Below are 24,978 nucleotides of genomic sequence, written 5' to 3'. Positions count from 1 at the left end.
GAGAAATAGACAAAATAAGAAAAAGTTTGAAGTCTATCATTGACATTGCATTGTTTCAAAGAGTAGGGGCTGGAAATGGGAGGATGAAGAAAGAAGTTTGTGTTTAATCATTAAATGTTGTATTAGTCTGTTTTCATGCTGATGATAAAGACTACCCAAGACTGGGCAATTTACAAAAGAAAAAGGTTTATTGGACTTACAGTCATGGCGGAAGGTGAAAGACACATCTCATGTGGCAGCAGACAAGCGACGAGAGCTTATGTAGGGGAACTCCTCTTTTTAAAACCATTAGATCTCATGAGACTTATTCACTATCATGAGAACATGGGAAAGACTTGCCCTCCATTATTTAATTACCTCCCACTGGTAAGATTTGGGTGGGGACACAACCAAACCATATCACATGCATTTTGAACTTGTGTGGTGAGGTCAATATGTATTTAATTTAACTTATTTAGTGAGTTGTAGTTTTGCCAGAGAATAGTCCAATACAGAAGTTTACAGTAAATTGAAATGAAGTAAGTTAAAATAAAGATGTGAAGGATGCTAGAGCAAAATATTCATTTTAAGGTTGAAAAGTGACTACATAAATATAAAATGGGGTGTTGTAAACGTTATATGAATATTCACATGAAAAATCCCAGACATGACAGTGTGTGATGATTGAAACAAAAATCTGAAATAGGGCATGTGGCAATTTAGCAGATACTGGGTTATGGAAAGTGTTTTACCATGACCATATATCAAAATGTAGTTCATGTGTTACTGGTTTAGGATTAAGTAAGTAGTTGATACTCCCTTGTTCTATAAACATGAACTAGGGTAAGTTTGGGGGCGTTGTCAGTCAGTTTTGGTTTACCAATACACTTGATTCCAGATTTGAAACATTTCTAGGAAGATTGGTTTTGTTTTGTTTCACTTGCCTTGTAGAAGAGGTAATGATGAAGACAAGAAAATGGTATAACAGTGTCTCGTGTAAATGACAGAAACTATTAAATTCAATGGAGTGTCTGATGTTGCATAGCTATTAGGGAGGCCTGGAGCATTTCTCTACTTTTGTCCCTTAACCAATGTAGATAGAAATAGTCACCATGTGAATCTCTAAGACGATACAGGTGTGCAGATTGTAAAATAAGCACTTATTAAGCCCTTGCTATATGCATGTACTATGTATGTTAAGGTGATGTATTTTGATCAGATACGCATTTTGAATTGCAGTTATACCTAGAAACCAACAGCAGTAGAAATAATTCATGCATACGTTTTAATATATAAATTATACACATATTCTATTTTGATTTCAACATAACTATGAATTTTTTTCTTATTGTTGTTGTTGTTGTACAATTTGTACTTCCGCTATGTATCAGAGTTTACTTGACAGGATGGCATCATTATGAACTGAAAAGCTGAAAATTCAGACCTCACAGGGCCAGGACTATTCTATCATCTATCTATCTCTTCTACAACTAACCACCTGAGAAAGTCATCTAATTCTCTGAACTCTGGCTTTCTCATCTGTAAAAAATGAGGTTGATGCTAATAATAATACATAGTGCCAAGGTTATTGTGAGGAAGCAATGAGATAATGGATTTAAATATGGGCAGAATTAAAAAGCACTATACAAGTGAAAGTAATAATAACGATGATACATGAGATTTACCTCCTATGGAAGGAAATACACCTCATGATTAATTAAAATTTATGAGTGATTTCCAAGCTACATTTTATTTTATTTTTATTTTATTTTATTTTATTTATTTTTTGAGACAGGGTCTTGCCCTGTGGCCCAGGCTGGAGTACTGTGGCGATCATAGCTCACTGAAGCCTCAACCTCCTATTCTTCCCAGTCAGCCTCCCAAGTGGCTGGAACCATAGGCATGAGCCACACCTTGCCCAGCCTGTGCTACACAGCCAATTATTTATGTTCACTTTCCTGGTAACCTTTTATATGGATTTACAAGAGAGCAGCCAACCAGGTTGTTAAAATTTCGCTTTCATTTGGTAATGAAGTCGTTGCTTTTATTGTTCATCTCTATGGACCTAGCATATGGCAGAAACAACAGGAGAGGCCAAGGACACATTACTCATGCTTTCTATCCTCAAATAATTAGTGGAGAAAACAAATCAAGCACATACAGAGCTGTATGAGGATATTGTAAGACAGTAAATATGCATTACAGTGTAGCTTGGAGATGCTGAGGGACATTCCTATGGGTATAGAGATGGTGAATTACTATCTTACATTCCCACCGTGGTGGATTAGTAGCGAGTATATGAAGTACTATGGTGTGGATTCAAAGATTTATTTGGAGGACTCAGTGAAAAGGATCTAGAGAAATTGAAAGATCAAGAAGTGAGTTAGTGAAAGGACTTTGGGATAGGCAGAGGGAGTTGAAATAATCTGTAGAATAAACCCTGAATAACTAAAGATGGACTGCTGGCTGTGTGCTGTGGTGTGGTGTGTGTGTGTGTGCCTGTGTGTGTGTATGTTATCAGGATACACACTAGTACATATTATATTTGGTTTATAAATACAAAATCTGATGAGTAGAACCTGGGGCTAATCATGTAACCTTTGGCGAAACCCTCAGTTCCTTTCATCTGGGAGTCTGGGAACATAATAAAGGAACTTAACTCTAGGGTGTATGGGGATTAAAGGCTGGAATCCAACAAGCCCTCGTAGTTTTTGTGAATGCCCACATAAAAATGTTTAGGGGTTTTAAAAAAATGTTACTGTGCACTATTTTACTTGGGGGGAGATTTGTGCCTTTTAAGGAATAGTTAAAGAAGCCCGGGCTATGCGCTAGCTCATGCCTGTTAATCCTAGCCACTTTGGGGGATGGGCCAAGGCGCGGCCGGCGTTACTTTTTAAGGCCAGGAGTTCAAGACCAGCCATAGGCCTAAACAGCAAGACCCTGTCTCTTACTAAAAAAAAAAAAAAAAAAAAAGAATACAAAAATCTAGGGCCAGGGCTGCTATGCGCTCATGCCTGTAAAATCTCAAGCCCACTTTGGGCAGGCGCTGAGCGCGGGGGTGGATCACCTGAGTTCAGGAGGTCAGGACCAAGATGGCCAACATTAGTGAAGGCCCGGGGTCTCTTACTAAAAATTACAAAAATAGCCAGCGCGTAGTGGCAGGTTGCCAGTTAATCCCAGCATACCTCAGGAGGCCCTGAGCAAGGATAATTGGCTTGAACCCAGGGGGAGGCGAGAGGTTGCAGCTGGGAGCTGAGATCTAGCATTTGCACTCCAGCCTAGGCAACAAGCAGTGAAACTCCGGGTCTCAAAAAAAAAAAAAAAAAAAAAAATTTAGTTGGGCTTAGTGGTGCACACCTGTAATCCCAGCTACTCAGGAGGCTGAGGCAGGAGAATTGCTTGAATTGGTGAGGTGGAGGTTGCAATGGGCCGACACCGTGCCTCATGCCACTGCACTCCAACCTAGGTGACAGATTGAGACTCCGTCTCAAAAAAAAAAAAAAAAAAAAAGAATGCTTAAAGAAACAACAGATGTTTAGCTAGAAGAAGAGATAGTTGGGAAAGAAACAGTGAAAGGAATATTATAGGTGATATTAAATAAAGATCTATCAGGTGAAAGCAAGGTTCATCTTCTGAGGAGGTGCTGATGTTGTTAAAAATAAGTAAGTTTAAAAATGTCTGATAACAAATTAGTTAAAACTACCTTCTAAAAATAAACATTCCCAGTCATTGATTTTATAGCTCCTTAGTCATCGGTGTCTATTGACCGATGAGGGATTTTTCTTTCACTAACAGGGATGGTTAAGCTAAGATTAAACTAATAGTGCATGGGATACACTCATAAAGCTTACAACTCTAACAATGCTAAATTGATGAGAGCTGGTTTAGAGGGTTAGTTTTCACCCTGTCCTCTGAGAAGATGCCTTGTGGACAGAAGAGGATGCTGTGGACGGCACCTGGGATTGATCCACCGTTGTCTGCTGTATACATTGAACATTGAGGCACAATTTCTGAGGTATAAAGGGTCTCAGCCTCTAAAAATGATTGTAAACGCCTCACCCAGATAATGTCTTTTCTCATTTTTGCTGTTTTATATTCTTTTTTTTTTTTTTTTTGTTGAGACGGAGTCTGGCTCTGCCACCCAGGCTGGAGTGCAGTGGCCGGATCTCAGCTCACTGCAAGCCCCACCTCCTGGGTTTACGCCATTCTCCTGCCTCAGCCTCCCGAGTAGCTGGGACTACAGGCGCCCGCCTCGTCGCCCGGCTAGTTTTTTGTAGCTTTTAGTAGAGACGGGGTTTCACCGTATTAGCCAGGATGGTCTCGATCTCCTGACCTCGTGATCCGCCTGTCTCGGCCTCCCAAAGTGCTGGGATTACAGGCTTGAGCCACCGCGCCCGGCCAACTTTGCTGTTTTATATTCTAATGTGAAATGATATATTAATCTTCTTTTCAAAAATATCCAAAAGGAAAGAAATTTTTTTGCTCATTGAAAATCTTATTTTCTTTTAAAGAAGGCCTTAGCAAAGCACCTTAAGAGAAATATACAATTTAAAATAGAGAAAACATGGCCAAGTAGACATTACTGACTGAATTTATTTCGAACTAAACAAAATAAAGCTTACAAAACAATTTTTTTCTGTGTATTAGGTGTAAAAATCACTCCAGTATGTACAAATGTTTTCAGTCTGAGGATTGGATTGTTTGCTCTGGAAATGTAGATTTCCAACTGATTTTCTACTGATCAGGTTACTTAATGAAACAGGCCAAGTTTTTCAGATCTGTGAAAACATTGCCAAACAAACAACTGATTGAAAATATATTAGGAAAAACAGAATACTTAATCTAAAGGGTGATGGAAAATGCTTAAGAGAAAGCTATTTTACAGTTCAAGAAATTTACTTCTTTCTTACCCACCTCTAAATGTCTAATACAAAATATAGGTAATTATTGATTGCATAATAAATTGCTGAATTGTCTCAAGTTGTGTGAAAATAATGATAAAAGAGTGATCATAAATATTTTCAAATGATTTATTATATGAACCAATTCATTTTTGATTAATTTGCCTTGAGCCTTTCTTTCCTCTGTGGCTCGGGTAATGGAACCATAAAATATTACATTTGGAAAGAACAACTGTTTCTCTGCCGCTCATTTATTTATTTTTTTCAGAAGAAAAAACTGATGCCTGAGGAGTAATATGACTTGTTTACTTGTGTTTCCTGTCCCTAAATGACAATTTATTCAGAATGTTGCATCACCAGGGCCGAAGTACCTGAAAGTTTAATAAAAGATGAATAAATGCGGGAATAATTGGATCAGATAAGGGTTCAATTCAGAGATTCTTGGTACGAAGTTTTTGTACCATGGACTTCCATTGCAGGCTGATAAAACTTATTGACTTCATCATAAAAATGGTAAAATGCATAAAATAAATGGATCAGAAAGGAAACTAAAGGTATTGAAGTATAGTCTGTGTACTCCAGCTGAAGAACTCCTGGAAGGCGATTTTTCATGTCCCTTCCATTTCTGAGATGTTGTGCTTCTTTCATGTAATGTCTTGTTACTCTTGGATCAGCAGTCTTGATTGACAAGCCTTCCGACTACTCTGCATTCCAATCTACATTTTCTTTTCTTTTCTTTTTTTTGAGACGGAGTCTTGCTCTGTCATCCAGTCTGGAGTGCAGTGGTGCGATCTTGGCTCACTGCAGCACAACCTCTGCCTCCCGGGTTCACGCCATTCTCCTGCCCCAGCCTCCCGAGTAGCTGGGACTATAGGCGCCCGCCACCATACCCGATAATTTTTTGTATTTTTAGTAGAGACGGGGCTTCACTGTGTTAGCCAGGATGGTCTCGAACTCCTGACCTCGTGATCCACCCGCCTCGGCCTCCCAGAGTGCTGGGATTACAGGTGTGAGCCACTGTGCCCAGCCCTCCAATCTACATTTTTAAATATGGTGTCCTCTGAAGATTCATGTGCCTATTAGAGCTTGAAAATCAATAATCCTAGGATCAAAGTGAGACCTGGGTGCCCAGAGATTGGTGGCCAAAGCCCCTATACTGCTGTTGGTGGATTGATGCTACCATATTTTCCTGTAAATCCTACAGTGGTTCCATATTTCAGCCTAAGGCCAACTTGGCTTTCATCCTATGCCAATGTCTGTTTTTGCTTTAAGGATAATTCATCCCAGTTTCAGTAATTGAAACTGTTGTTACTTTCTGAATATTGCATACCACAAGCCTGACGTGATGTAGTTTTTACCCAGACTTCCCTTTGCTGTTTAAACAGCAAAATTGGAAGCATTCAAAATAGAATATTTTCTTTCGAAGAGTAGACCTTATTTAGAGAACTTTCTGTGACTGTAATATAATCTTAAGGACATATTTGGGACTTTTTCCCACAGACTGAAATTTTCATGTTTATGGTTCTCTCATATTTATTATTTATCTTCAGGCATAGATATGATTTGGAAATTGCTTTTTTAACTCCCTCACCTTTTTTTGTCACTGCTGTAAACTCCTTATTGCCTAAAATAGAAGGTCGTTGGCCTGGTCCCAGCCTTTGTCTGTGGGCCTATCAGTCATTCCACCTCTTAGCATGTGCTGTCAGCTCCAAAGACGAAGCTCTCGGCTGTAATGTATGTCCCTGTATCTCTACCTTTGTGCTCACACTCTTGTCTTCAACACATTCCCCTTATCACACATTTCCCTTCTCAGAACTTCTGAGACGACCAGGCGCCTCAACCCACTTCCGATAGCAAGGTTTCTGGTATGTTAAAAATTCCCAAATGGTTTACAAAAATGTTTGGTATGTTTTACATATTTGCACATAGCACATTCACATTATTAATCCACATACTCAAATCCAATGTATGTAGACACTTGTTTGGGGACAGCATCTCCGAAGATATAAATGTGAGACACAGGCCAAGTGATCCTACTGGCTCCCTCAAAGCCCCCAACCCATGAGAAACTCCGCTCTCATTTTGTTGTCTGGAGTGTTCTCTTGTTACAATTCCTGTAGTGTGTTGATTCCAATTTACACAGCATTTTTAAAGGCTTTTCCCCACCTTCCAGATCCATTTATTTATTTATTTATTTGATGGAGTCTCGCTCTGTCACCTAGGCTGGAGTGCACTGGCATGATCTTGGCTCACTCCTAGTTCTGCCTCCCGGGTTCACGCCATTCTCCTGCCTCAGCCTCCCGAGTAGCTGGGACTACAGGTATCCGCCACCATGCCCGGCTAATTTTCTGTATTTTTAGTAGAGACGGGTTTCGCCATGTTAGCCAGGATGGTCTCGATCTCCTGACCTCGTGATCTGCCTGCCTCGGCCTTCCAAAGTGCTGGGATTACAGGCTTGAGCCACCATGCCCAGCCCTATTTATTTTTTAATTTAATTGGTATGTAATTTATTTTACTGGTACAAAATATCACATGTAGCCCATTAATATGTATATATTTACATATACATATACATACACAAAATACATGCACACAATGCTGTACCTCAGTATATAAAAAGTGTAGCATGCAATGTTTGAGGTGATAGATATCTCAATTACTCTAATTTGATCACTGCACACTGTGTGCATGTATCAAAATATCACATGTGATATGTTTGTATACTGAGGTACAGCATTTCGTGTATGAATTTTTTCTATGAGATTACAAGCACCCTTGGGGTGGAGAATGTATACTATTAATATACATAGTACATTCACTGAACCCATGATGAATTAACAAATGATGGTAATCTACGTATCATAATATTACATGAGCTTTCACTTGGTCACAAATACAGGCACGGGTATTTTGAATTATTTTCAGAGTTTGGTTAAAATCGGTGTCATTCACATGGATATGTATGTGTGTGCGCATGTGCATGTGCTTTTTTTTTTACACTAAGTTATTGAAATAGTATTTATGGAATAGCTTAAAATATGTATTTTTAAGTTTATGATACTTTGATTTTATGATTTTGGTTGTCTTCTCCACATACATGTTTATTGGATAACATTGCCAGATGCTAGGAATACAGCTGTGAACCTGTGTCAGGTAACTTCTAAAAGGGAAAAAGAAAATAATCCCAAGAATTTCATTGTGTGATAATCGCTTTGAAGGGAAATATATTCTGCTTGTTTGTTAAAGCAGGTGGGATATGATTTATTTGTAAACAAACAGTTTTAACATATTGGAGAAGAAATTGAGTCAATAAAGGAATCTAGCTGGGATTACGTGTCAGAATGACAGATTGAAGTGAAGAAGAAATTGTACAAAAGCAGGCAGCTAGCTGAGGTTGAGGAGAGGCATAAGAGCAAATTGTTGCTAAATCTTATGTATCAGCTGGTAAACTTTCAGTCTTACTAATTGGAAAAACGACTGATAAACCCTATATACATGTCACAATGTTAAAATTTCTTTGGTTTTATTTTTAAGAGAAAGAGAGTGAACGACCTCTTCTCGATGGTGACTTAAGAATAGTGTCTTTATGTTAAATAGATCCTTAGGATGTTTAAAAGGCCTCTGGAGTACACCTAAGGTGACTACTTTAGGCTGTGACTGATCTTCATCTAACTAAGATGGTCAAGATTTCTGGTCTGATTAAAGTCTGTGAAAACTTAGGCTATCATCAGTATTGGCAAAGTGTTACGGAAACATTGCAGGGAGACTGGCGACATTTACTGAGAAGACTCCACGAAAACAGGTGGTTGCTGTATATATGTTTGAAATTCCTAGAGGCAGCCAAGTAATGATTAGTAAAATAAGCAAGGCGTATGGCTGTACTCATAGTTTTGTTTTTCTTAGTTAACATTTGATAATTCAGTCTTATGGCTCTAAAAGATATTAAGTGTGTTTTATTTTAATGTTTCTATTTCTAAGAAGGAAAATCTGAAATTTGGTAATATCTGAATTTTGGAAGAAATGTAGCTTGGTTTTAGATAGCTGTTAGGAAATATCGCCATCTAATGGCTTTTGTATCAAATTGCAGATAACAGTTCCTGAAGGACTCTGTAAAAGACCCTGTAAGATGCCTAAGGACTTCATAAAATGAAGACTCCATAAACTTGGTCCAATAGATTTCACTTACTTCATCATCAAAAAGCTGTCAGAATGTGATATGTGGAAAACCCAATTATAATTTTAAGAGCTCATTTTGTTCATCAATCACCCTTAAAACAAAAATAGTATCTTGTTACAAATAAACTTATTTCATGTATTCATGTATGCATATTTTGATTATTGGCTTAAGTCAGTAACTGTTAGAATGAAGTCTAAAAATCCCTAAATTCAGAGAGGAACTTCTTTTCTTCTGACTAGTTTTTTGATTCTTGAATGACAGGTTGAAACAGATGTTCTCTATGAACATAACCAAATCAGCAATGCTAAGTTTGCATTGCTAGAAGCGCTTACATGTTACAGCTTACCAGAGCCTGAAGTGATGCCTTCTTTTGCCTCTTGATACAGCACTTGTCTTACGGCAATGGCAGCTTACATGTGGATGCCGCTTTCCAGCAGACTCTCTGGAGCGTGGCCCCAATCAGCTCAGGAAGTGAGGCAGCCCAAGGTAAAAACTCCACTTCAATTAGAGGGCCTGTCCTTGATGCAAAGTTGACAGTCATCTTTGGAGTTGTGATAATGAGCTGATTGTTAATTAGAACTTTTTGTCTGTGTCTAAACATTCTGTAATGTGGATACCTGACATTTGAGGATCTTGTTTAAATTGCTGTTTTAAAAGTGAAGCTTGGGTGAAGATTAATCTTCCATTATTTTTATGCTACTGTCAGCTTTAGTTTATTCGTGTGTGCTTTATGTGATAGCGTCCTGTGGGTTGTTTTCTTCAATTTTTTGACCTCAGGGTGTTGCCTAGTTGGACTAATGTCAAGATTTCTTGTTTTCTGAGGTCATGCCTTATAGCTGGAACAGGAATTTTACAAAGAATCAGGTTTCCTAGGGAAATATCTGTATATGTTCTGACTATTACAACTTATATAGGTTCACATCTGATTGAAATGTGTTTTTGTGTTTAACAGAGGATTTTATGTGTTTGAGGTCCTACTTTTTGTGGGAATATCCCTAACTTTGGGACTCGGGCACCTGGGACTCAGAGGGAACAGCAGGCACTGTCTATCTCTGTGACCTTGACCAGGTCCTTAAGACTCACTAGACTTCAGTTTCTTTATGAAAGTAGAAGATTGGACCAGATGATCTGTCCATTTAACAACATCTGACCCTGACAGTCCAAACTGAATAATTTTTAATTTTTACAGGGTATCTCATTGGTGGTGATGTCCTCAGGTTGCTGCATGGACACATGGACGAGTGTCTCACTGTCCCTTCAGGAGAACATGGTGAAGAGCAGCGGAGGTTGGTACCCAAGCTCACTGCATTGAGACTTGCACTCTTTTGCCTTGACGTAATGTTTTTAAAAACTAGGGGATATAGGCCGGGCGCGGTGGCTCAAGCCTGTAATCCCAGCACTTTGGGAGGCCGAGACGGGCAGATCACGAGGTCAGGAGATCGAGACCATTCTGGCTAACACGGTGAAACCCCGTCTCTACTAAAAAAATACAAAAAAAACTAGCCGGGCGAGGTGGCGGGCGCCTGTAGTCCCAGCTACTCGGGAGGCTGAGGCAGGAGAATGGCGTGAACCCCGGAGGCGGAGCTTGCAGTGAGCTGAGATCTGGCCACAGCACTCTAGCCTGGGCGGCAGAGCGAGACTCCGTCTCAAAACAAAACAAAACAAAACAAAACAAAACAACAAAAAAACTAGGGATATATTTGTTCAGGCCAGTGGCATCATACAGGATGGGTTACTGACATTCACTGGTTCACTGAAGTGATCCATTTGTTGCCCCCTCTTAGCTTTTTCTCATGTTATATTTCTGTTACCTACCAATAGAAGAACTGAAGATTTTCGGGTAATTAAAACGTATTAAGAAACGCTGAACAAATTAAACCAAGCAGAAAGAGTGACCACATTGCATTAAACTACTTAGAACTTCACTAAATGCTCATTAGTTTTGATTAATTTTCTTTTTAGAATATGTAATCTCAAACTCAGTTTTGAAGTCAGAGTTCTCAAATTGCGTACAATTTTAGGACCCTTTGCTATGACCTCTCATTTATTGATACAGATGATAGAATTGATCACTTTCTCTCATATTTAATGTGATATAATACCTCTCATGTTAATTTATTTGGCACTGGGACAAGATTAAAATAGTATGAATCTACTGAGAAAAGTGCACAAATATTACAAAACCATAAAAATATTTAGGATAGTTTGATTGCTACTGCTCTACCTCACAAATTAATGAATGTAGTAAGATGAATATGTAAATAAGAGATTGCAGTGAGAGAAGGCATTGTGTGGATGGTTTGTTACATATCTTTAAATCTTTTAGTGGATATTTGTCATATTTTCATGGACGCTTAGGTAACTATTAGTTAATGATTATTTTTATAATTTAATAAAAATAATAGGGACCATTTAGAAAATTAATAGCCATTTAACCAGCTGCATAATCTCAGGAAAAGTACCTCTGAAACCTGGGTACTGAGTCTTAACCTCTGTTCCCAGGTAGACCTAGATGATGGTCGAGAGTGACATACATCCCCTGGAAACATTCCGTAAGCTAAAAATGCCGCTTTCAGTAGGTTTAGGAAGAAGATGTCGATGGTGTCAGTAGGGTTTGTATAAAAGATAATGGAGATTGCAAGACACTTGGATTAAGGAATTAGTTTCAAATACAAGTATAAACTAAAGAACTAGAGAGATGGCAAGTATATTCTGGGAACAGCAATTATTCCAGAGTGATGAGGGGGAAAATGGAAGAAAAGGTGGAAAGTAGACAAGAGAAGGATCCTCAGTGCCATTCCCGTGGGCAGGTTTTTATTCTGAGGTTGTTAGGAAGGGATGTGGGGATTGGAGTGGAATAGTCAGTTCTCTTTTAAAATAGTAACTCTGTTAGACAAGGAGAGCTTAGATTAGAGGTGGGGAGAATCTAAGTCAGGGAAATGAAATGCGGTAATTCATGTGACAAAATCTAAGAACGTAGCCCAGAGAATGCCATCAGAATGGAGAAGTAGACATTTAGATAAAAGCGATGGGTTTAGGGGAGAACTAGATACAGACTGAGAGAAGGTATCAAATCCAGCGCCATCCTGTTTCTGCCTCAGGGGAAGACAGCTGGGGCTAACGGATTGCAGGAGATGGTGCATGTTTGCTATAAAAGATGGAGTTAAACTTTGGTTACACACGAGTATAGTCTATGAGACGTCAAGTAGGAAATTGGGATTTCTGAGTCTTTAACTGAAAGCTTGGGATGGATGCAAATTATAAGTGTAAGGTGGATATTTAAAGGAATGGGGTCTATCATATGTTCATCAGATGGAGAGGGAGGAGCTGGGAGCTGGGATTAGATGTGTTTATCAATTTGGGCATTGCCTTATGAAGGCTGTAAAGCCCTGGAATAGCCTAACCAGGTGGGAGGCTGAGGATGGATTCCTACAGAATGCTGATGTTTAGGATGTGGACAGAGAAACAAGAGTCAGCAAGAGAGTCAGAGTGATAGTTTAGTGGGGAATCAGGGAAATTAGTCATTGAAGCCAAAGGATTGAGCTGTGGATATGTTTAATGCTATGATGCATTCCTTTGGAGTTAGGGCTTGTAAGAGACCATGCCAGAGTCTTTGGATCCTCAGTCCCTGATTTGTTAAATGGAAGACTTAGACTAAGTGATTCTTAGAGCACTTTTAGCTGTATCTACAGGCACTGTAGAGCTTTGTGGTTAAGGTAATGGACTCTAGAACCAGACAGATCTGGGATTGTGCCTCTGCTCTGCCACTTACCAGTTGTGTGACTCATGTAGGTGACATAATCTCTTTTAACATTGGTTTTCCCTCTGTAAAATGCAGCATAAATATTATCTCCTACTTTGTGTGGCTATTGAAAAGACTAAATAAGAAAATACACGTAAAATACTTGATGCATATTGAGAAATCAACACATTTATTGTTGTTGCGGTTATTATCCCTATTATTTAGACTGAAGAGGCAGCATTTAGCCAGATACGATTAAAAAGTTTGAGGGACTCTGGGCATGTGGATGACAGAATGGTTCAGCATAGACTTTGTAGGAAGAGAGGCCAGACTAGATCCAAGAAGATCCTTTTGATGGCTAGTTATGGTTGCAGAGAAATCTAGGGGACAGTTCAAAGATATTTTAATCATGTTCTGGACCCACTCTCCTTTTGCATATTTGTTGAAGCCTGCCCCTCCTTTCCAAATACTCTTCTTGACTTCATGTTGATAATTTCAGTGTCAATTTAATCTCAGTATGTAATTAGACCAGCCTATCAGGACTCTTGTAGGTAGTGATGGTGGTAAGAACACGTTTGTTTGTGTCCCTTTTTATAACATATTTACATGGGTGAAATTAGATGAAAATGGATGTCAGATTACGACTTGAGGGAGAAAATGAGTCAGCAATAGGTGGCACAAAGCCGAAGGGATGTAGCTTAAGAAAAAACTGTTTGTGTTAGTTATACTGGGATTGAGCAATTTTTTGAATTGAATGATAAAAATAATTCCTTGAATTTCAGTTATATAGCACTTCATTATTTCTAAATCTTGTTAATACCATTGCTTAGAAAATTTTCAACCTCCCTCTGTTATTTCCCTAGCTCATTGTAAGGAACTTGGGGGAGGCACATGATAGCTCAGCCTGGAAGCAGCCTTTCTTTGTTTGATATCAGTCTTTACTGGGGGAGATGTGCATAATGATGATCTAAAATATATTTTTTTCATTCATTAAAGAAGTAAAATAATTTGATTTTGCATAGTGACTTGAAAGCTAGAGAAGGTCCTGGGAAATACGAAAAAAAATTTTTTTTTACCTTTTAATTCTTTCCTGTAATTATGATCTGGCTATACTCATTAGTTGTATGCTGTTGTTAACGTTAAATAACTAAAGTTCAATTTACTTTTTTAGGAGACATAGTGGAAACTATTAAGGAGATAGCCAGAAGAGATGTTTACTTCTGAGTGATTTAGGAGTAGTCTGGTCATAAATGCTGTGTTTCTACACGGATTTGTCCACCTGTTCCTGCTTTGTTCTATTGACAGTTATTTAATATACATAACTGTAATTGTAGCTATTGAAAATCCAGCTCAATTTGGGGTTTTATGATTCTGCATATCAGTAGAGTTACCTTTACCTTCCTCTTCACATTTAGATATGTATGTGTATGTGGTTACCTATTCATTCTCCTAAAGAATGTTAATAGAGCTCTTAGAATGAAGAGCATATGGAGCTATTCAATTAGGAAGAACTAAATTGGAGATGAGGCCTATCTGAGTTAAACTAAATATTTATCTTTTTCTCATGTTTCCTGCCCATTTTGCTTTTATGGATTGAATTCTGATGTGTTCATGAAATACAGCATCACTATTGTTTTAAGTTACTTGAGATTTTTTTCAGGAAGACAAATTGCTCTAAAATCACTAGTAGTCAACTTGTCTAAACAACAAAAAATAGTGAAAATATAACCTATAGTAGTTGTGAGCAGTCAGGTAAAAGGGAGAGATCCCATGAGTATTAACTATAGTGTCATAACTTTTTAGTTCTTATTAAACTCTTCAATTAGTGAGATAGAATGAGTTAAAGAGAAGCAAGTCTGGTAGTTAGGAAGGGATGTGTCAGCATCCCTTCTCAATCATGTTTTAATTATTGCTTTAAAAATAGACTTTTGGGCCTGACGCAGTGGCTCACGTCTTTAATCCCAGCACTTTGGGAGACCGAGGCGGGTGGATCACGAGGTCAGGAGATTAAGACCATCCTGGCTAACATGATGAAACCCCGTCTCTGCTAAAAATACACACACACACACACACACACAAAATTAGCCAGGCATGGGCGCCTGTAGTCCCAGCTACTCGGGAGGCTGAGACAGGAAAATGGCATGAACCCGGGATCTTGCAGTGCACGGAGATAGTGCCACTGCACTCCAGCCTGGGCCACAGAGCAAGACTCTGTCTGAAAAAAAAGAAAAGAAAAGAAAAGAAAAAAAAAAACCTTTTGCACAGCAGGGTAACTGCAGCCAACAATAAATTTATTATACATTTAAAAATAACTAAAAGAGTCTAGTTGGATTGTTTGTGACACAAAGGATCAATGCTTGAAGTCATGGATGCCCCATTTACCCTGAAGTGATTATTATGCATAGTATGCCTGAATCAAGGCATCTCATGTACCCCATTGATATATATACCTACTACATGCCCACAGAAATTAAAAATAAAAACTTAAAGAAATAGGCTTTCATTCCGGAGGCTTGAAATTTGATTACTAAATTTTATTTCAAGCCGGACATATTTTATGTGGAGAGTATTTTCTGTTCTAGATTTTGTTTCTAGATAGCATCTCATTACATCCATCCAAAATTTTATGGGAATATAATGAACTACCAACAAAGGTATTTCCTTTATGTGGACACAGACTTATTTATGGATTCGATATGCACTATGTGAATAAACTCTGCACACTTTTACATTAATACATTTTAAAATGGATGCATTGGGGAAGATTGTTTGGGGCCTTTAGTTTGGAAATCTATTAAGGAAACATTGTTTGAAAAGCATTATTTATGTTAAAAACAGGTTTGCAATGTTGAAACTAGTTTTATTGATTCAATAAGAATTTGTAGAATGACTATTATTTTCTGGGTGCTGGGGCTTGTAGTATACAAAAATTTACAAAGTTTATTTCCTCAAGAAGTTTACATTCTAGTAGGCATATATGACAGTAAATATGTTTATTTATAAATGCGTACACTCACCCATGTATACAGAGATAAAATGCATTAGGTGATGATAAGAGCTAAGGAGAAAAATAATGCATGGAAGGGGATGGAGAGTGTTCATGTGTGTGGTATGTTTGGTGGGGTGGTAAGAGGGAGAGGTGGGGAGAGAAGGAGAGAAAGGTTGTTCTTCTTCCACCTTCTCTGGCATTACTCTTGGCATATGCTTGCTGTGTCTTGTTACTTTCAAATGCAGGCCAATTAAGTCATAGTTTCTGACAGTATCTGGAAATAAATGCTACATTTGCTTTCCAAAATGTGACTCAGCAGGAAAAAGCTATGCCATGTGTATGCATGACAATATTTTTACCTCCATGCCTCTTTTAATATTATGATGATTTAATGAGCTTTAGTTGTAAATAATTGATAAGGCATGAGATGGATTGGATATAATGAATTAAATGTCTCTCCGTCTGGCTTAGAAAGAGATGCGTAGTTTATATCTGTGTACAAAACTGGATGGATGACTAATGTCTTGTGAGGATATTTGTATGCTTTCGGCCACCACCTAGGAGGAAGCTTTTGAAGCTGTTCTGTTGTTCTCCAAAATGGTCAAGGATAAAGTTTAACCTGTGAGGGCTTTTCTTCTTTTTCTCTGTCTTCAGGTCCTGCATCTATCTTTTCAGCCTGGAACTGAGAGTTAGATGAGTCAGCTAAACAGTCTTGCTGGAAGAGTCAGTACATAAAGGAGAGCTACTTTCTGCTTTTTGCCTCTTCTCCTTTGGGAGAGATTCACTTTTTACCCCAAACTTAAACTGATTGCTGATTGCAGAGAGTGCAGTAGCTACTGTAGTTTTTCATGTTCTGGAAGCCTGACTTGGTCTAGAGCCGCATTCTCAAGGCATGGGCTTGGTAGAATGACTGCTTCAAAAACGTGGGCTTTTAACACAGAAGATTAAAATATTCATAGGAATCTGAGCTGCTGGATCTTAGCAAAATGAAAACAATGAGACATTTGATGCATTTAGAGTGTATGAATAGAAAACAGACAATAGATCAAAATCAACATTATACAAAAGAAATCTCTCAATGATTTTCTCAATTAAACTTTAAGAACATGACTTGTCTACACTGGGTTTATTAACTTAATCTATATGTAAGCAATATCTTTCAGAAGGAAAAAAAGAGAAGCATCTTCTTTTTTAAATTTCCGGATGGCTTTATGGTTGTATTGTGTCTGCAAAGGATGCAAAGGTAACAACATGTATTTTGTTGTTTTTCTGCTCTAGTCCTACCTACGTGATTCTTTCAATGGTGATTCAAAGTGTAAGTTATTGTTGTTTCGAATTCATGCTGATTCATTTACATTTTATACAGAGGTGTCATCTCAAAACATACCTATTTTCCCTTGTGCAGCAACTTGAATAGAACTATTGTGGCAAACTCAGCCCCTGAATAAATAAGTAATGCTTCTTGAGATGCTGGTTAGGCAAGTACTTCTTGATTTGTTACTAGGAAGAGACTCCTGACAGCTGCTTTAGCACCTGCCTGCAGCTCAGCTGCTCAGCCACATGCTCCCAAAGGTACCAGCAGCAGAAATTCTCCCATGAAAATGTGTCAACTGAAACACTTATAATTTCACTCTGAAATAACCTTTTAAGACTGGATTTGCTTTTCAGTCACCTCAACTGAATTCCTTTAATATTTATTGAGGGACTTATATAGCCCAGACATTTTTGGTATGTGCTGGGTATAAAAACATGTCTGAGGCCCAGCCACTATCTTTCTGGAACTCACCATCTGTATTAGTCTGTTCTCACACTGCTATAAAGAAATACCTGAAACCGGGCAATTTATAAAGACAAGAGTTTTAATTGGCTCACACTTCTGTAGGCTCTATAGGAAGCATGTCTGGGGAGACCTCAGCAAACTTATGATCATGGCAGAAGGTGAATGGAAAGGAGGCATGTCTTACACGGCTGGAGTAGGAGGAAGAGAGCGAAGGGGAAGTGCTACACAGTTTTAACATCCAGATCTCGCGAGAACTCATTATCACAAGGAAAGCAGGGGAAAGTCTGCCCCCATGATCCAGTCACTTCCTATCAGTCCCCTCCTCCAACATTGGGGATTATAATTCACAGTGAGATTTGGGCGGGGACACAAATCCAAACCTTATCACCATCTTTTAAGATCTCAACAACACTGTATTCAGGATGAAGTGAATGTTAATCTGGGAGAAGTCATTTATAATTTTTGTAAAACTTAAATGGTAGAAAACGTATTTTACTATTCAACCATGTGAGAAAGATCAGCCAAGTCTTTGTTGACCTTTGATTTTGAAGGATATTTTTGTCGGCCTATGAAAAGTTAACAAAAAAGCTTTTCTTTTCACTAATGAGTTTGAACCTGCTATTCAGTATCAACTGTAAATGGGAATTGCAGGTGAGTAATTGTGGGTGACTGTAACTATTTTTTAGACGATTCCTACATGCATTTTAAATATGAGGGTCTAGTCATAAATGAACACAACCAAACTTAACTTGATTGAGGACACATCTGCTAGTAGGACTGTCTTTAACTTCCCCACACTTTCACTTCCCCCATCCCATAGGGCCATTGATCACCCTGTTGGTCTGCATATTCATCTCTTCCATTCAGTTTTCAGCCAGGGCTGTGCCATTCATTTCTTGCATACCTTTTGCGTAGTGAGGTATATATGGGAATCTGCATACAAATGCTATTGATTTGTATTTGTGAAAGAAAGAAATGAAGAAAAAATAACTCATGGACTTTAATGTAAGTTTGGTTAAGGATGGCTGTGAAGTCCCCCGTTTATATTATCTTGACAATTCCCGAAGGATTGTTATCTGCCAGCAATTAGGGGAGGGGAAAGAAAGCCATTTTAGTAAATCAGCATAATAACCTGAGTGAGTAGAAAACTATTTTGAGGACTATGAATGACTCCAGTATGCTTGGCTAAGTCATCTATATTGAAAATACTTTGATTTCAAGTGAGTAACTCTACACATGGGAAGAGTCTCTGGACCAATAGAATAGGAATCTGAATCTTGATGACAGTGATTTAAAACAAAAGCATTTTTGGGGTTGTAGATATCTTTGAGAATCTAATATATGCTACAGATTCTTTCATAGAAAATTTATATACGTGCCAACATGCACAATTTTTGTGATGTTAAATTAGGTTTTCTCCCATTATTTTCTCTATTCTTTCTTCCCATTTAAGCAGCCAGCAGTCCCTGTGTTTCTTTGCCTAAGGGGAGGTTTGAGACTTCGCAGAAAGCTCAAGTTTTCTATAAGGCATCTCTCTTGCTGACTTTCAGTCCCCAGAGATTAAATCTAAGGCCATTGTTATGCTTAATGTCTTAGAAAGGAAAGAGGGATTGCGTCAGACAGAAAAAGGAGACGTTTTCCCCAGACTTAAAAGACATTCACATGGATCAACTGGACTTTCGTACATACACAAAAGAGAACCTGGGCCTAAACTTCACATTTTATATCACATCTAATTCCAAATAGATCACAGACTTAAATATGAAACACAGACTTTTAGGAAAACAAACATTAAAGTTTTAGGGGAAAAAATGCAGATAGAAAAAAATCTTTGAGATCATAGAGTTCTTAAACTTGACACCAAAAGCATGTCTATAGAAGAAAAAATGAGGCTGGACATAGTGGCTCACACCTTTAATCCCATCATTTTGAGAGGATGAGACAGGTGGATCACTTGAGGTCAGGAGTTTGAGACCAGCCTGGACAACATGGCAAAACCCTGTCTCTACTAAAAAATACACAAATTACCCAGCTGACCATAAATTGGAGAGATGAGGAGCATAGAAAAGGATGCAACCACCAGTGAGGTAGGAGGAAAACCTGGAAAGACTGGAGTCAAAGCACAAGATTGTCAAGGGCAGTGGAGTGATCAGCTATGTCAAATGCAGTTCTCCCCTCAAATATATCCACAAATGGAATGCCCTTGGAACAAAATGTTTTCATTCTTTTCTTTCTTATAGCCTCAGATATGAACTTTGTGCATTACTGTCAAGTCTAATCCACAGACTCATTCTCCTGAACTTCTCTCCTAAATGTGCAAGTTCTTACTGCATATGTCTGCATGAATTTCACTTGAGACAGCAATTCAAATATATCAACCTTAATTTAATTCCGTCAGAGATGTTTTCCTTCTTACAGTCCGTAACTTGGTTATGTATACCAGTCTACTGTGCTCAAAACTTTGCCTTGACTTTTCTGTTTTTGAAATAAGAGAAAGAAGGACTTTAAGTCCTATTGATTTTATTGCTATTTTTTTTTCTCTCTTAGACTTGTTTCTCCTGCTGATATCAATTTTAAGGGTGCACCTTCCTGTTTACTGTGATTTGAGGGTTCTGTCGTGCTGTTGCTTTCAGATTAATATCCAAAGTCCGTATCTTTAACTCCCTATCCTTTTTATTCTTGTGGATTTGTGACCTCCATTCAGAAAAGTAGGTGAGAAAACTTTCTTAACTTTATCTCTTCATCCCACTGTCAACCACTGAGGTATTCTTGTACTTTGAACATGGCAGCATTCTACTTCAAGATTCTGCAACCTTTCTACTCTCACTGCCATGCTCCTCATATCCTCATTCTTTTCTTTGCGTGCTGAATTCTTACTCAGCTCCAAGGGTGAACCCAAATATCTCCCTCATGAAAACTTTCCAGAGCTCTTATTGACAATTTATGTCCTTTCACCCCCTTCCCTCCCCTTCCCTTCCCTCCCTTTTCTCCTCTTCCCTTTGCTTCCTCTCCTCCCCTCCCTTCCCCACCTCCCTCCTCCCTTCGCCTCCCTTCCTCCATCTCTTTATATGTAGTTTCCCCATAATACCACATGGGCTAGTTTTTGTTGTTCATGTCTTTCTTACCATGTTAAACTGCACATTCGTGGATACAGGAACTTTGGTTTTTTATATTTATTTTTCATAAAATATGTACCTGTGTGTCTAGAATATGAATGGTAAGCAATTAGTGTTTGTTTTTGGCTAAATACAATTATATTTCTATATACTGTTGTTTATATGAAAGAACAGAAAGATAATAGTTCTTCATATTATTTACTTTTGCAACATTTACATATACACATTTGTAGCTCTCCATCCTTCTCTTTTAAAGAGAATAATCAAAGTTTATTTGAGATAGCCTGGTGTTATTTTGTTTATTCTGGAGAAAGAAATGCCCCAAAAACTACCTCCTTTTCTCCCTGCTAATATATTCCTAATATATTTTCATTACTATATTAATATTTGTTGAGCTGGACTACTTAATGATTTTTAAAAAATTAATAGACTTTATTATATACTTTTAGGTTTACAGGAAAATTGAGCAGAAAGCACAGAGAATTCTCCCTCACCAGTTTTCCTGTTGTTAACATCTTGTATTAGTGTGGTACTCTTGTTATAAATGATAAAGCAATATTGACACATTGTTCTTAATTCTCTAAATTATGCTTACTCAGTGGTGTACATTCTATAGGCTTTGACTAATAACATATATCCACAATTGCAGTATCACACACAATCATTTCACTGCTCTAAAAATTCCCTATTCCCCATTTATTCCTTCTTCCCTCCCCTGAACTCCTGAAAAAATATTTTTTTTTACTGTCTTCATAGTTTTGCTTTTCTCAGAATGTTAGATAGTTGGAATCATATAGTTATAGCCCTTTCAAACTGGCTTCTTTCACTTAGCAATATGCATATATGGACTCCTCTATATCTTTTCATGACTTGATAGCTGATTTCTTTACATCACTGAAAAACATTCCAATGGATGTGTTACGGTTTATTCATATTTTGGAAGACATCTTGGTTGCTTCCAAGTTGTGGTAATTAAAAGCTACCATTAATATTTACAAGTTTTGTATAGACCTAATTTATTTGGGTAAATATCAAGGAGCACAAATGGTGAATCCTATGGTAAGAGTATGTTTAGCTTTTTAAGAAACTGCAAAACTGTCTTCCAGAGTCGCTGTATCATTTTGTAGTCTCACCAGCAATGAATGGGAATCCTCACCAGCATTTAATGTTGTAGCATTCCAGGTTTTGGGCATGGTAACTGATGAATAGTGATACCTCAGGTTGCAAATGATGACATATGGCGTTGAGCATCTTTTTAAATGCTTATTTGTCATCTGTATATCTTTGATGAGATGTCTTAGATCTTTTGGTGAATTTTAAATTGTTGAATTTTAAGAGTTCTTTGCATATTTCGGATGCCAGTCCTTTCCCAGATATGTGTTTGCAAATATTGTCTTTCAGTCTCTGGCTTGTCGTTTTATTCTCTTAATAGTGTTTTCTTGCAGATCAGAGGTTTTTAATTTTAATGAAGCCCAAGTTACCAAGTTTTTATTTCATGGAATGTACTTTTGACATCTAAAACGTCATTGTCAAATGCAAGAACATCTAGATTTTCTCTTATGGTATTTTCTAGCAGTTTTATAGTTCTCTGTGTTACATTTAGGCCTATGGTTCATTTTGAGCTAAATTTAGTGGAAGGTGTCAGGTGTGTTCTAGATTAGTTTTTCTACACATGTGTATAAAGTTGTTCTAGCACTGTTTGTTGAAAGGACTATATTTTCTCCATTGTATTAGGTCTGTGATCCATTTTGAGTTAATTTATGAAGGGTATGGTCTGTGTCTAGATTATCTATCTATCTATCTATCTATCTATCTATCTATCTATGAGGATATCCAATCTTTTCAGTACTATTTGGGGAGAATTTCCATTGAATTACTGATTCTTTGTTAGAGATCAATGTACTGTATTTTGTGGGTCTATTTCTAGGCTCTCTATTCTGTTCCATTGACCTATTTGTCTATTCTTTCACCAACACCACACTGTGTTGATTACTGTAGCTTTATAGTAAGTCTTGAAATCAGATAGTGTCAGTCTCCCAACTTCGTTCTTCTTCAGTATTGTGTTGGCTCTTCTGTGTCTTTCACTTCTCATATAAACTTTAGAATCAGTTTGTTAATATCTACAAAATAACTTGCTGGGATTTTGATTTTGATTGCTTTGAAACTATAGATCAAATTGGGAAGAACTGACATCTTGAAAATATTGAGTCTTCCTATCCATGAACATGGAATATCTCTCAATTTATTTAGATTTTGTTTGACTTTTTAAATCGGAGTTTTGTAGTTGTCCTTATTTAGATTTTGTACATATTTTGTTAGATTTGTATTTCAGCATTTAATTTTTTGGTATTAGTATAAATAGTATTTTTTACTTTAAATACTTATTGTTCATTGCTGGTGTAGAAGAAATTGATTTTTGTATATTAGTGTCCTGCAACTTTCCTATAATTGTCTATTAGTTTCAGGAGATTTTTGTTGTTATTCTTGATTCTTTGAGATTGGGATAAATAATCATGTCATCTATGAAGAAAAACAGTTTTATTTCTTCCTTCTCAGTCTGTATATATTTAATATCCTTTTCTTATCTTATTGCATTATCTAGAACTTCTAATACAGTCTTGAGTAGTAGTGGTGAAGAGAACATTCTTGATTTGGTCCTGATGCAGAAGCAGCAAGTTTCTCATGATTGAGTATGGTGTTAGCTGTAGATATTCTTTGTAGATGTTCTTTATCAACTTGAGGAAGATCCCTTCTATTCCTCATTGCCTGAGAATTTGTATTATTAATAGACACTGGATTTTTTTCAAATACTTTTTCTTCATCTATTGATATGATCAATGACTTTTTTCTTTAGCACGTTGATATGATGGATTATGCTATGGTTCAGTGATATCTTTAGTACCTTATGTGTACAAAAGGAGAAAATATTTATTTTTTGCTATCATACACGTATTCAAACAGTACATTCCTTTTGAAATAAAAAATAGTGATTTCTGGAAATACCTGTTATGACATTTATAGTATATTTTGTTTAGATTATGAAATAACTACTGGTTTTTGAAGGGAGAATTGAATTCTGTGGTATGTCACAGAAATTCTGTGGAATATTCTGTGATATATTCATTGAAAGTGGAGTTTGGATAAATGAAGTAGTATTTTATTACTGCCCTGCTTTGCAGTAACTAAAATACATTGATATGGCTTATTCTTTGTCCCTATTATATTCTATAGTAACATGTAATTATAATATGAATTGGCAAGGAAATCTTCAGAGCCTAGTAAACTGTTCTTTTCTATTTTAACATTTGTAATGGATTCATGATCAAAATTTGATGTGACTGATTGAATTGTCTTTTATTATTATTATTATTTACCTCTTCTGGTGTTCAGTATTTGTTATACACTTTTTCTTGATAAAAAATGAAACCAGAATGTTATGTATTCAGAAAATAGGACTCTGAATAGTTCTGTATCATTTCCCCATTGCTCAAAAGTTATGGTAAATGTAAAAAAGAGAAAAATAAAGTTCACTTAGAGCCCCTCTCAAAGTGTCTGTGATGCTGTAGTAATAATAGACTATGTAAGCTATTCAGCATTACTGCACTAACCTTGTCAGGGCTTTCTTATGTTGAAGAAACAAAAGTAGATTGAAAAATGCCCCAATTGTTCTTTCATGTGGGTTTTTTGGATAAGCTAAGTGCTCTGAAGCACTGTAAATTTGTCTATATTTCTCGTAAGGGGAAAAAAGATCTGTCACAATGTAGATATGAATTCTAGATTTAGAAATGTTATTCACGATAGATAAGGTAAGACATTTCTCCCAATTTATGAAAGACCCTAGACCCTGGATTTTATCCAGCTAGCTTTCTCTGAGATTAAAATGACCAATAATATGGGTAGAATATTCTAGATCTAGGGTCAACCAATCAAGGTGGTAGGTCAAATCCAGCCCACTGCCTTTTGTTGTAAATAAAGTTTTATTGTTACGCAGCCATCCTATTTTTAAAAACATGTTGTCTATGTTTGCTTTTATACGATAATAACAATTAAATAATGGGACAGAGACCATATGGCTCACAAAACCTAAAATATTTACTAACTGGCCCTTTACAGAAAAAGTAGGCCCGCTCGTGTTTTAGACCACCCTTTCGTGGTGGCAATGAAAGTCATAGTAGTGGGTGTCAAGTCCAACAGTTCTAGAGACAGTGGATCCCTATGCTGGAGCTACAGGAAGGGTGACAAAACAGGTGACTTCAGAAGAGGATTTAAATAAGAGAGAAGGTAGGAAAAGAAG

At 37.3% G+C, this 24,978-nt stretch overlaps 1 protein-coding gene across 1 annotated transcript in view; it reads left to right on the top strand.

The window, feature by feature from the left end:
- RYR2 (ryanodine receptor 2) overlaps window positions 1–24,978 on the top strand; it is an 808,217-nt gene that overhangs the window by 351,971 nt on the left and 431,268 nt on the right. Inside the window, 2 exon segments of the mRNA XM_017862245.1 lie at window positions 9,444–9,543; window positions 10,247–10,343. Of these exon segments, the coding sequence (XP_017717734.1) occupies window positions 9,444–9,543; window positions 10,247–10,343 (197 nt within the window).

The sequence above is a fragment of the Rhinopithecus bieti genome, unplaced genomic scaffold, assembly GCF_001698545.2.
Source record: "Rhinopithecus bieti isolate Rb0 unplaced genomic scaffold, ASM169854v2 scaffold_57691, whole genome shotgun sequence".
In the NCBI taxonomy this organism is placed as follows: domain Eukaryota; kingdom Metazoa; phylum Chordata; class Mammalia; order Primates; family Cercopithecidae; genus Rhinopithecus; species Rhinopithecus bieti.
The sequence above is the reverse complement of the archived record's forward strand: the minus strand, read 5'-3'. Positions and strand labels throughout refer to the sequence as shown.